Raw genomic sequence first — 13,535 nt, forward strand, 5'->3', positions numbered from 1 at the left:
ATATATATATGCGTATTATCAAGAAATTAAATACAGCTGATGATGATAAAATGGTTTTACAGTACCAGATACCATACTGAATAATGATATACCATGGCATTTATAAAGTACATATAATAATTCTAAGAACACCACTGTAATACCACAGCTAAATGTTAAAAATGGTAATAACGTGGTAACTCCAGTTACTTATTACTGAATGCCATTAAAACAGAAATTATAACTGGTTATCAAATTCTGAAGTTCCGGCTTGAAAGACATTCAGTGTTATAAAAAATGTTGGCACTCCAAATGTTCTGCGTGGCTCAATTTTGTCCGGTTTTGTCCATGTGAGGAATTTAATGGCAGAAGCAGAGCGCTGCATCAGTAGCACATGAGTGATGCAGCAGTTACACTGAAGAGCATGATCTGCCTTAATAATGCATCAGCGATCTGTCCTTCAGACACTGAGAAGACACTCACTGAGCGCTGACCCACACACACACATCTCATTTACTCCTTACAGTACACACTGAAATATGCTGATTACAATATACACTGGCTAGAACTTGACATGGTTTCATTCTGTCCAAAACAGGCAAACACAAGTGACTGTTTTTGATTAGGACCTGTGCACTTCTCATGATTTGTAACTAAGCTACAGCCTCAAAATATCGAAATCTTTAAAATCATTGGATGTTTCATGGCAAATATATAGAATTGTGGAAAAAACATTATATATATATATATATATATATTTGGTTTTGTTGTGGTTCTGAAAAAGAGAACCACAAAACTAGAAACTAGATTTTTACATTTTCTAAATGTAAACATTTTCCTAAATGCAAAACTCACTGTAATGGTTCTAGGGTGCTGTGAATATTTGGGTTTTCCATGTGGTTGATAAGGTCATTTTAACATGCTTTTTTGCAGTTGTTAAGGCATTTTGGGGATGTTTCTAGGTGTTGGCATGCTGTGGTGATTAATATAAAACAACAGAAATAGTGACTCTTGCCCTAGCAAACACCAAACCACATATTGCAAGTATTGCTATAATATGAAGACACTTAATGATCAAAAATGCCTAACTTTTCAACCCACCTTGTATGATTTTGTATAGTTGCATAGTTTAATATAATTTTTAGTATAGTTTTTAATATAATATAATATGATAAATAGGGTAAACAAACCTATTAAGCTCACCAAAATCTACATTGAGACATTTTTAGTGCACAAGATATTGGTTTCAGTATAAAAAGTTATGTTAAAATAAAAGATTAATCTCATACAAAAATATTTAATTTTATTTTAAATGACAAAAGCATTTCAATTAAGATATACATCATTAAATGCAAAAACTCTGGCTGTGCTTAATCAAGCAACAAGGCATCCAATTTTCCACTGATTTACAATCTGGAGAAGTTCACCGAGAAGTCTGCAGATTTGAGTCGACTGATTCCACAGAAAATCAATTAACTTAACTTAAAGTGACAAGCATCAGATAATATTTCAAGTCTGTTTATGAAGTATTTACATTGACGTTCAATGTGGAAGAGCTTAAAGAGAGCACACTGAGCTTAATGGGAGCAGAAACCATTTTTAATCAATTTCATGTAATATTTATTAAAATGACAAGATTTTGAAAAATAAATAATCTAGGTCATGTATTAAGTTATTATGAACAACTATTATTAACAATATCTATGAAATTATACTTTAATTATATTTCAATGCTTTTGCATTCACTCACAAAAATTGAGCTTCCTCAAGAAACTTTCTTGAAAAAACTTTTGCGCACCCCCTAAAAAGTTTGCATTCACAAAACTGGTGATGGAGGGAAAAACTCAATGCTATTTCAAGAACTCTATTTCAATGCTTTAGCAAGCAAATGCAACGTTTTTTCAGGGAAATGCAAAAGTTTTAGAAGAGAACACAACATTTTTGCAAATGATAGCTACATTTATCAGGGGACCTCAGTACTTTTGCAAAAGAATGCAAAACTTCTGCAAGCGCACAACATTTCTTGGGGAAACGCAAAATTGTTGCGAGCCAATGCAAAGTTTCTCAGGGGAACGCAAAATTTTTGCAAGTAAATGCAAAATCATATCCCTTTAGATTAGGGCTCCCTGTATTGTATTTCATTCTTATGCACAAAATTTAGCAATTTTGGTTAAGTTTAAAGTCAAGTCAAGTTAACAAAGTAATTGTATGTCATGTCAAAGCCATGTTTTGCTCTGTGTCTTATGACTCATTTAAGCCACATCGCGTGAGAAAGGGATTTTGTTGTTTTATAGCCCTGCTATTCAGACAACATTGGCATGATTACGAGTATGACATTGCTTTTATACAAACGTTTAATAAACAAGAAGTTAATATTGAGAAACTTACATTTTACTTCATCTATTCTTGCCAACAAAAATAGTTCCAAACGAAGACAAAAAATTGACTCTCACACATCAGAGCAACACAGAGAAGCAGCGTTTCGTTCCTAAATGAATCCATGTTATGACAGTATCAGTTGAGTGAATAATTCAATGACTCATTCATAAAGAGTGTAATGATTTAATGTGTAAAAAGCGTGCTGGAAAGTAACTGATTGTTACTGACTGTTTATTGATTACGTGATTACATATTATTCACACAATAGCAATCAGTTATTCATATTTTATTGACTCTCACTAAATCTTCTTTTCCACTAAACTCACAAAACCCCAGTTTGGTAAACCTTGACATCATGTAAAGTTCAATGCACTTCATGTTGTTAATAATAACGAACTGAATATAATTTCTTTCACTTTGTATTTTTATAGCAATATGGTTCAAGATTGCCCTATTTAAATCAATGTGATGAACGTGTAAGGTCAAAAGTAATCTAAAAGTAATCCAAAAGTAGTCTGATTAAATTACCTGAAATGTGTAATGTAATGGATTATGTTACTGACTACAATTTGGAATCAGTAACAGATTACAATTTGCAAGCAATCTACCCAGCACTGGTAAAAAGTCACTGAAACATTCCCTCTAATGCACATACTGACCAACACAATCTCATGGCAATTAGTAACTACTTTACGCTTTGGTGAATTGATGCCTAATTCGTATGAATTTGTACAAAATAATTTTCATACGATCTGCTTATGCACCACTGACAGTTAGGCTTGCTTTTTTCCTAAAAATCCTACGTTTCCTTACAAATCAGATTGCCACCCAATGTTTACTCCTGAGATTGGGTTGGACTGACAGTCTATGTGTAATGCGCAAACACAGTGAAAACTCAAAGGTCTGTATATCAGCACTCTCTAGGCCAATCAAAATCAAGGAGCAGAACTAACTGCTGACCGACACTATACACGACACAGCAAACATAAACTCAGCATTTAACTCCTCATGTAGCTGATAAAAAAGTAAGAACTGAGTGCTTATAACATGTAAAAGTGCACAGACGGAGGTGCAGCCTCTGTCTATGAGGATGGTCATGAAATATGCAGGAGAAAGCCATCACAGAACAAGAAGCCATTAGAGCTTCGTGGCTTTCTGAAATATTCATAAGACCAAACAGAACGCTCCTTCTTTTAGCTCAAAAGTTTATAAACACCTCACCAGAGAAAGATACACAATGTATAAAAAAAAGACTGGGATGCACATCACTCTTCTCGTCATCTCTTCCTTACACTTCACCTCTTCCACTTTGTTCCATAAGAACAGATACAGCAGAAAAGTACTCAAGAGATAGCCTGTTTTAAAAGTTTGTAGAAAGCGTTTTAGCTGTTTTCACTGATCCAAGAGTAGCTGAACCCTAGGTAGAACCTTCATGAGAGGACAATTTCCTGACTTCACCATCATAGTGTAGTTGTCTCAGAATGAATGAGAGGAAATGGATGTTGCTTCCATTAGACACTGCATGTACATTAGTGCCAGCTAGACTACACATCCACATTATCATCCGTTAGCATCAAACACTTAAGCCTGCATCAGAGCTGAACGACAATAACTACATTACGCCTGCCTCCTGGCCTTTATAGATTCAATTATATTTTATTAGCAAAACTACATGCAGATTTTCAGTGGATTGGATGTTTTTGTTGTTTCCAAGAATGTTCTGAAGGGAAGTGCATTGTCAAGAGTCTTTCCCAGAAATGGGTCTGCTCATTTATCTTGACTGGAACATAGAGAGCATGATGGGACGAAATTCACTGGCTGTGTCTCAAAAACTAGTGTGCCGCCTACTCAGACAGGATTTTTGGGCACCATTATGCAGTGCTTCCATTGGCTTTCCAAAAACTCAAAAAGTGGCACAGTAGTGCCAAAAGCTTGGTGACTAAATGAGCAAATCATTACAACTGCATATTCAAGTCTCAGGTGCTAACTAACAACATGGGTCGTTTTTTTCCCTGCCATAGTTGCCTTTGGTTTGCACCACTTGTAGTGTACTTCCAACTTTTAAAGTATATTTGCAAAAAACTACTTGCAGATAATATTAATGAAACAAAGTATACTTAAAGAGTGTGCATGTTCATGACAGTTTCTTAGCACACTTATGTACACTTTAAGACATGCACTTTTACTTCAAAGTACATTTTAAAGCATTATGTTTTAATAATCTTTTGTGGTGCTTTTTTTTCATTTTAATGTGCTGACTAACATACTATACTATAAGTGATTATAATTGTAACTGTAGTGAGTTATTTGATATTACATTTGAAATTAATACATTTTAAATGTGCTAAACTGCAACTTCATCTTTACAAATGCGTCCTTCCAAAAATATCTGAATACATGCTTCAATAGTAATCATATTAAAGTAGATTTTAGTTTACTATAAATGCTTGTCAGTACATTCAGCAGTACACTTTAACCATATTTCAATATACAATAGAAATAATTATGAATTACATATAAAGATGTACTAAAGTCCTACTGAAGTGAGTAAAAAAATGAAGGTAAACTAATTGCATTTAATATTAATTTAAACTATATATAAAAAAACATTTAATTGTAAAAAACAAGCAATTAAGTTTCCGGAAACAGTTAAAAATATCACTTAAGAAAATTACTTTAAATTATAGGCCTATTATCGCCATAGTACTCATATTAAAATTATGCTTCAAGTCACCTTTATTTGTACAATACTGTTTTTTTTCCTGAGTCAAACAGGAAAAAAGTTTGTCAATAGTGCAGTGTACTTCAGTGTACTTCTGTTTCACACAGAGGTGTAAAGTATTGGAGTAAATGTAATTAGTTACTGTACTTGAGTATCTTTTCGTTTACTTTGTAGTTGTACTGAGTATCAAAGATATTAGCAACTTTTACTCTTTACTTCACTACATTTTTGAATGAGTATCTGTACTCTTTACTCCACTACATTTGAAATGAGTGTTGCAGTTACACATTACATTTTGCATGGACCTAGCTTTTTCTGCAGCAGTTTATTTCTGCTACAAAAGACGTGATACTGCCTATTACAGGTCACTGAAAGTACTGCATCTTGTGCGTTTTTCCCTTGCTCACCCAAACTTGTCAACAAGGCTGCGTTATGTGAATGCAAGTTCCTTAGCAAGTAGTTGTGAATCGCAGGTGTTTTATATATGAGATGAGGACATGACTGCAGCCGGCAATGAGGCCCAAACCAGCACATCCACTGAAAGAAGGCTTCGGCTTTTTAATTTTACTTAACATTATTCTATTTATCCATTATACTGATGAGACCTTTTTGAAAGATATTGTTTTTGTTTGTTTGATTGTTTGTTTGTTTTGTAATTTTAAGGTGTTCAGCTTTATTTTGGTTTTAGAAAATAAATCAACTCTTTCTTGTTTTTGTTTCATGCTCTCTGTGCCTTGCCCTGGACTTTTATGTCACTTCCTGTCTCCCGTGGTCTTTGTAGTCAGTCCTTTGGTTTTTGGCTTATTGTTTCTTCTAGTTTTTCCATGAAATACCAGCACATAGATCCTTGCCTCTGCCTGTTTTCTGCAGCTTCTCCACAACGACTAGTGCATCTTTGAGCCTATATTTAGTATAAGTAAAATACTTAAGTACTGTTAAAATCAGATACTAAGACTTTTACTCAAGTTGTTTTGGAATTGGTGACTTGTAACGTGTAGTGGAGTAATTTTCACTGGCCGCCCAAATGTTCACGCAGAGAAAGAAGGCGTAACTTTTAGTCTCGCTGTAGTATTGTTGCTGCCATGTCATGAAGGCGCTGTGTGCTTCGTTGTGAAAGCTCAGCTCACTCTATCCCGGCCTCAGCGCACGCTAAGCCGGGGCTTCCCCTCACGCTAGGCCGCTGTGTGTTTCGCTGTTAAAATCAGATACTCGTAAGACTTTTACTCAAGTTGTTTTAGAATTGGTGACTTGTAACGTGTAGTGGAGTAATTTTCACTGTAAGGTATCTGTACTTTTACTCAAGTATGGTTTTTAGGTACTCTTTACACCTCTGGTTTCACAAGGGCTAAAACATGCTGTTAAAAGTGCTAGATATAAATAAAAGTGACTTGACTTTACTGATGAAACAAACAGGTCCCACAGCAAACCGTTGTCCATCACAGACTTTTGTCCAGCAATCTCTCATCTCTTGGAAAAGAAAGAAGGTAAATCTACATCAGCGCACGAGACACATGGACGCCTTGCATCATGCTCTCCGATCCCAAAACCGCTACAAAACACAGCAAATGAAATTACACACAGTGACAGCAGGCTTTAAATTCTGCTATGTATAGACGAACCGCATTTTGTACATGAATCTTTCTCGAGTAGGCTACAAAGAAAGTCAAGGGCGTAACTGTTTAACAGGCGATAATGAAACGAGCAAACCCTGACCAAAGTGTCATCATCACTCCCGAGGCGCATTCTGCCTAAACAAGCGCGAGGATACACCTTAAAGAGGCCAGTCAACGAGAAACTCTCCGTTTAGCACCATGTATTGATAATTAAGCGTTATGCCAGATAATCGTCGCACTGGCGCACACGCGCTCGCTCGCGCCTTACCTGGATGCTGCACGAGATTTCGGAGTCGTCGAGCAGCCGAACCGTGCACTGGACCTCCTGCGCGAGGGAGGAGACGCTCGGACTCCGGAATCGAAGCATTTTCATGGCTCTTGGTTCCGCATAGCAAAGCAAAAAAGCCCTTTGGTTTGGGAGAGGAGCACGGGGTGTCGGTTACGCGTCGCTTAAGCCGCCAGTGGAGAGGAGGAAAGAGAGATGTGGCGTTATATGACCGGGAGAACGATCCCCCTTTTTGCTTCTCTCTCCCTCTCTTCGTCCCGCACACACACGCGCTCGCCCCTGCCTCCCTCCATCAGTTCAGTCGCATCAGCAGCTTCACCTGGAGCGAGCGAGCACACCGTGTGTTGCCATAACAACGCGAGTTACAGTACGGTCTCCGCCTCAATTTAATAGTTACTACTAAGCCTACTACTTGTGCTACCGCAAACCCATACTAAATTCAAATGGGATCGAGCTTTTAAAGTATTTATTTGGTTGTTTGTTTGTTTCACTGTGGCAACAAAATGTGAAGTAGTATGTTTAGTTTTGCTGTAAAATATAGGAATGTTTAGTTATGCATGTTGCTGCATATTAATTAACTAATAATGATAACCACGATCATAGAAAACCTACAATTTTAAATATGATTTTTTTTTTAGACCTAAAATAACAAATACGAAAATAGATCTGAAAATGTCATGGAAATTTCTATAGCCTATGAAATTGCATCATGAAAGGTTTTGTAAAAAAAAAAAAAAGTTTTTAAAATCCTTATCAATTAATCCTGAACATTTCTTAATTTTAGCCAATGCCAGCATCCAAATATGCAAGTAAAATGAGAAGAATGCGTTAAATTAATAATTCGTAAGATTTGTCGCCACCTACTGGCGCAGCGATGTAACCTGCAGAAAAATGTCCAACACTGATGCAGACTTTCACTAATGAAAGACTTTCACTAGTGAAACACTAATGAACATTAATGAAATATGCACTTTATTTTCTTAAGCAGCTTTCTAAAGTCCTTTTGTAGGCTAATGTGTGTAATGCATCCAAACGACTTGTATATTGGACATCAAATTTTCACTAATTAAATAAATCTAACATTTTTATTATTTAATTTTAAAACACTCATAGAATATGTACACGTATACACATATATATATATATTTTTTTTTAATCTGAAATAACTTAATAAAATAACAAAAAAAAACAGTATTATTATTAGTAAAATTATTTTAAAAAGTAAAAAAACAAACAAAAAAAACATTAAACAGGATACATTTATACAGGATTTGTAATTTCATGGTTTTATGGTTAACATTAAAGTCAGCATAATTGTATTGCTGTAACAACTGTTGTAACTGCCAGTTATTACTTTAACAGAAGTATTACTTCAAGCATACTTTTCCATGTATGTTTATAGTTTAACCTCATTAAGACATTTAAAAACATTGACAATGTGCAAATACATTGTATTTTCAGTGCCTTTAAAGTACCAAAAATTTATCTTAATCCCTAGGCTAGCATGCATATGAACATGAAATATAAAGTGTAACTAGATCAGACGTAAAGTGACAAAATGTGTCAGTTTCAAGCATAACCTCTTAATTTAATCAGTGCTTTTATCAAGTATTTCCTGCTCTGAATATTATGGATTTATTGACTGAAGTAAACGGACTGAACACTGTGAATACATTCATTACTTAAAAAGATACTTGGCGAAAATGAAATAACAGTCAGTTTCAAGCATAAACAACCAACACACTTTGAAAAAGTAGATTAGCATCTTTATTGAAAAGACCTCAGGATTGTATGCCTTTGATTCATAGTGCAGAGAACAGAAGTGGATTTAAGTGTAGAAGCAGAACTTCGGTTCCTCTCACGAGTCACTGTGATCAGGGTAACAGAAGTACGCAGCAATAAGCAGGAGTATGTGTGTGACGGTGGTAGTTCGGTTAAGAGTGTGTGGTGTTTCGAACAGACATTAAAGGCATTAGCAGCTTGACAAAGGAGGTGAAACATTCAAGCTGTCTGTCTTCTAACATGAATCTTCATCCGTCCCCGTCTGATGCTTTTTTACCCTTCCGGTTCCCCTGCAAAACACAAAATACAAAAAAATTAATTTAGATTCTGGTGATGTCGTGTTTGTTTTTTTTGCTGTAGGATATCATAAACTGAACCAATGTTATGCTCATTAAAAAAAAAATGTTTTAAGCGTATATATATATATATATATATATATATGCTGATTTAAATACAAATTCTCTGTCATTGTGATAGTCCCAGCAGGTTTGGATGTTCCGTACCTGATGTTTCGGTTGCTCTGACTGTAGGCCCTTCACTTTTGACCTCTCTTGCTCCAGAGATGTGTGTAATTGTGTCACCTGGAAAGAGGAAACACATTTTGTTCCACAAAAATATCACAGCAACACAACACTATGATTGAGGCTAAAGCTGGTCTATCCAGTGAATGAGTGGATGTGCAGACACACACCTGCGAGGACAGCTCTTCTTTAATGTTCTGGAGCTCCTCCACCTGCAGCAGAATTTCAGCTTTGTCCTTCACTGAATATAAAGAAAGCTGAATAAATACCAAGAACGAATGCTAGGCTGCAGTATGTCAGGCTTGTATGATATTCTGCACTCACTCTCTCCCTGTTGAAGCATTTTAAGCAGCTGAGCGTTTCTGGCCTTCACTTCCTTATATCTTTCCTGAAAAGAATAAAGACAATTAGTAAACACAAACATGCTGAAATCTTAACTCTTAAAGGGGTCCTAATTATGCTTTTTCACTTTTTTAATTTTAGTCAGTGTGTAGTGTGTATGTTTGGGCATTAAAAAGATCTAGAAAGTTACAAATCTCAAAGTCCACTCCAAAGGGAGATATTTAGTTTTAAATAAATCCCTTTTCAAGAACTACAATGAACGGCTCGTTTGGACTACAGCGTTTGTTTTCCGGGCTTTGTGATATCACAAAGCGGCTCATTAGAATATCATTACAAATAACTCCCGCCTACAGAAATTAGAATGGTTGGGGGGTGGGGAGGTGCGAGGTTGTGGTTAGAACGCTTGGTTGAGTGACTGCATCAGACGAGACGACGACGAAGAAGAGCTGCTGCAGAGTTAGTGCATACGCTGTTTTTTTTCACCTCCGTGCCCAAACGTCTTTGTTTGGGCTTCCAAAAGCGGATGATGTCAGGAAACAGTGGTTGCAATTTATGTTTTAACTCTGTTCCTGAGCATTATAACCCCAATTTGCTATTGTGTGCTGTGCATTTTACTGAGGACAGCTTCCACAACACGAGTGAGTAGTGCCGGATTCACCAAAAGCTTTTGTTGAAAGACGAAGCAAGGGGCGGGGCAGTACTGAAACACCGTCTAAGCTGTTCGCCAATCACAACGCACTGGGACAGCTAACCAATCACAACACATTTTGTTTTTCGGAAGGAGGACCTTCATCAAACCCGGAACTAATCGAGCCGTTTGTGCCAGCCTGGGGAGAAAGGTATTTTAATAATGTAAATTATGTGAAAAATAATGCGTTTTTCGAACCACCAAGCATGAGAGCATGTTCTAGTACACCCCCAAAAAAAAAAAATCAAGACTTTGTAAAAGAGCATAATAGGACCCCTTTAAATCACAGCGAGTTGTTAATTTAGCATTAGTCAAAAAGACATTCAAGCAGAACATCAAAACCATCACAAGTTATTTATCACCTTAATAATCCAAAATGTATTTCCTTATGACAAACACTCTGCCAAAAATCTAAATCAGCCTTAATATTGAAATTAGTATCGACACCTAATTGAAACTTTTCATGATTAGTTCATCACTGCAGTCGTAAACTTAATCACAGTTGTTCTTCAATTAATTGTGCAGCCCAGTGACAGTTAAATGAAAAATATGCATTTATTAAAAAACAAAACACAAACCTGATGTCTATTGCATATGCAAATGTTCTTTGGAACTCTAATAAGAAACAATCTCTCCACACCACAACATCTCACCTCCCATTGTGAAATTGTCTTTTTCAGCTTTACAATTTCCTGGTCTTTTTTTTCCAGTTCATATTTTAACTGCTCAGTTCTCACGTCCTGGGGGTTTTAAGAAAGAAAACAAGAAGAAAAATGAGCTTCATTCTACATTGCGGTACAACAGCCTTGTACACATCCTGCACATTTTTGAGTTTTTTTTCTCTCTCTCTCTCGTATCTGGCTCAAGAAGAGTGAATGAGTGAGTATACTGGCAGAAGTCTGACCTGCTCCTGCTCTGAGGAGGTGTTGACCTCATGGCCGGCGCTGTTGCTGTACTGCTCTCTGTGCTTGTCACGCTGGACGATCCGGCTCACATCGTCCTCTAGCTGGTTGAAAAACTTGTCTTCACGCAGCTCTGGATTCACAGGCTTCGAAAGAAAAATCAGGAAGATGAAACTGCAAATCATCAGCATGTGACACACTGTATGATGCTTGATCACAAGCAGAAATCATGAAGCGTTTTGAAAACCCACAAACGTGTTGATGCCAAGGGACCCCCTTCCTAAAATGTAAAGAAAACTATTTTTTCATGTATAAATACATGTATACTAGTGTTGTTATTGTTAATTAAAGCTAAAACTATTACATCTACATTTATTCATTTAGCAGAGGCTTTTATGCAAAGCGACTTACAAATGAGGAATATATGATTTAACAAATGATTTATTATAAGAAATGCTAGCAATACAAAGTTTCAAAGTTAGAAGGAGGAATAGTTATAGTAAAAGCATACAAGTCAGCAGGATTCCATAAAGTGCTCATAGAAAATAAAAACTCTAATTCTAACCTAAAATGCATTTTTATTAACTAAAATAAAGTTGAAATAAAATAAAATAAATATTACATGAAAAACTTAAATGATAATAAGAAATGTTGCCTTGGCAAGTAAGTGAAATAAAGTAAGTTTAAAGGGATAGTTCACCCAAAAATGAAAATTACCCCATGATTTACTCATCCTGTGTGTTTATGACTTTCTTCTTTCAGACGAAAACAATCAGAGTTATATTAAATAATGTTCTGGCTCTACCAAGCTGTATAATGGCAGTGAATGGGTGTTGAGAGTTTGAAGTCCAATTAACTGCATCCATCCATCATAAAACTACTCCACACAGCTCTGGAGGTAGGGCTGGGTGACTTTTCAGATTTTATCGATTAATTCCATTTTTTTTTTATGTTTTGCCACGGTTTTATTTTTTAATAAAGTAATCACGATTTTGAATAGAAATATTACCAAACGTTAGAATTAGACACTTCGACAATATGGCAATTATAACAGTAAAGAGAAAACAATGATCCAACCGCATGTCAGCGCATGTGATTATCCGCTCACGTAAGGTGCCATTCACACAGAATGCGCTTTTGTGTTGACAAAGATGCGACGCGGGCAGTGGAATAGGAAAAAAATGCAGGACGATGGGAGTTGAGTTGATCTTCTTCTGACTTGAGCGCCGCGTTTTCAGAATTCTGTTTCATGTAGAGACGCTGCAAGAGATGCGAGTGCAACAGTCAAACGCGTCCATGTTTACATAGAAAAAACAATGTTATTGTTACTTCATGTGTGGTGCACTTGGAATTTTCTTTAACTAGAGGATTAATAAAGAAAAAGTTACTTGAATCATGTTGTAGTTACATTTTCAAGTTAAAAATCGTAAAAACCGAGAGCTAGCACTATCCAGAGGATTAATAAAGGCCTTCTGAAGCGAATCGATGCATTTGTGTACGAAAAATATCCATATTTAAAACTTGATAAACCGTAATCTCTAGCTTCCGCTGCGCGTTCACAAGAGAGTGGCGTTCCAGCGGATGATGTAGGACGTATGTGTAGCATAAGCTCCAGTGAGAAGTGACGAACACGAAAGCGCAGCGGAGAGAGCAGAAAACACCGGTCACGAATTAGAAGTACAAAAAGAGGATTTTAAAGAAAAACGTTGGAGGATTTTGATATAAGCCAAGAGGAGACTGGTTTTCCTTTGCTGTAAACAAAACTACGCCCAAGTCCTACCTCATCCGCCGGATGTTACTCTCTCATGAACGTGCGTACAACAGTTTGCGGAAGCTAGAGATTACAGTTTATCAAGTTTTAAATACGATTGTATTCGTCTGAAAGAAGAAAGTCATACACACTAGGGATGGGCATTCCAAGCAAAAATAATATTCGAAAATCGCATGGGTATTATTCGATCATTATTCGAAAATCACACCCCTCCCCTGCATGCACACGCAAACACCCATAAACTGAGAGAGACGGCATTCACACATTCAATCTGTATGATAAACTGTTTAACTCAGAAGATAGGCTACCTTAACGCAAGCCATATAATGATTGTAACGTGCTGAAACATATTAAAAATGAACTGCTCATAAGGCTAGGAGATTTCCATTTAAAAAATGGAACCCCTAAAGGGAATAGATATGAGATGGGAGGAAAAATATGAAGAGTTTGATTCCACAACGTGATAAACGCCATTTTTGTTTTTAAATTGAGTTTCCGCCAAAATCAGTATTGTATCTGGTCGGTATTGAAAAGTCCATTTTTAATTTTA

At 36.3% G+C, this 13,535-nt stretch overlaps 2 protein-coding genes across 4 annotated transcripts in view; both read right to left on the reverse strand.

Annotated features, from left to right (window-relative positions):
* Window positions 1–7,216, reverse strand: part of LOC107678471 (FERM domain-containing protein 3-like) — a 63,433-nt gene extending 56,217 nt beyond the window's left edge. For both annotated transcript variants that reach the window (XM_016473748.1, XM_016473747.1), the window contains exon 1: window positions 6,962–7,216. In XM_016473748.1, the coding sequence (XP_016329234.1) occupies window positions 6,962–7,066 (105 nt within the window). In that variant the 5' untranslated portion in view covers window positions 7,067–7,216. The remainder of the gene's footprint in view (window positions 1–6,961) is intronic.
* Window positions 7,217–8,723: 1,507 nt separating this feature from the next.
* The window catches only part of LOC107678454 (G kinase-anchoring protein 1-like), a 26,686-nt gene continuing 21,874 nt past the window's right edge, over window positions 8,724–13,535 (reverse strand). For both annotated transcript variants that reach the window (XM_016473729.1, XM_016473730.1), the window contains exons 7-12: window positions 11,217–11,360; window positions 10,966–11,052; window positions 9,607–9,670; window positions 9,453–9,523; window positions 9,265–9,342; window positions 8,724–9,051 (exon numbers count right to left, since the gene is read on the reverse strand). In XM_016473729.1, coding sequence (XP_016329215.1) covers window positions 9,010–9,051; window positions 9,265–9,342; window positions 9,453–9,523; window positions 9,607–9,670; window positions 10,966–11,052; window positions 11,217–11,360 — 486 coding nt within the window. In that variant the 3' untranslated portion in view covers window positions 8,724–9,009. The remainder of the gene's footprint in view (window positions 9,052–9,264; window positions 9,343–9,452; window positions 9,524–9,606; window positions 9,671–10,965; window positions 11,053–11,216; window positions 11,361–13,535) is intronic.

Source organism: Sinocyclocheilus anshuiensis, unplaced genomic scaffold (genome assembly GCF_001515605.1).
Source record: "Sinocyclocheilus anshuiensis isolate Anshui unplaced genomic scaffold, SAMN03320099.WGS_v1.1 scaffold112, whole genome shotgun sequence".
Lineage (NCBI taxonomy): Eukaryota > Metazoa > Chordata > Actinopteri > Cypriniformes > Cyprinidae > Sinocyclocheilus > Sinocyclocheilus anshuiensis.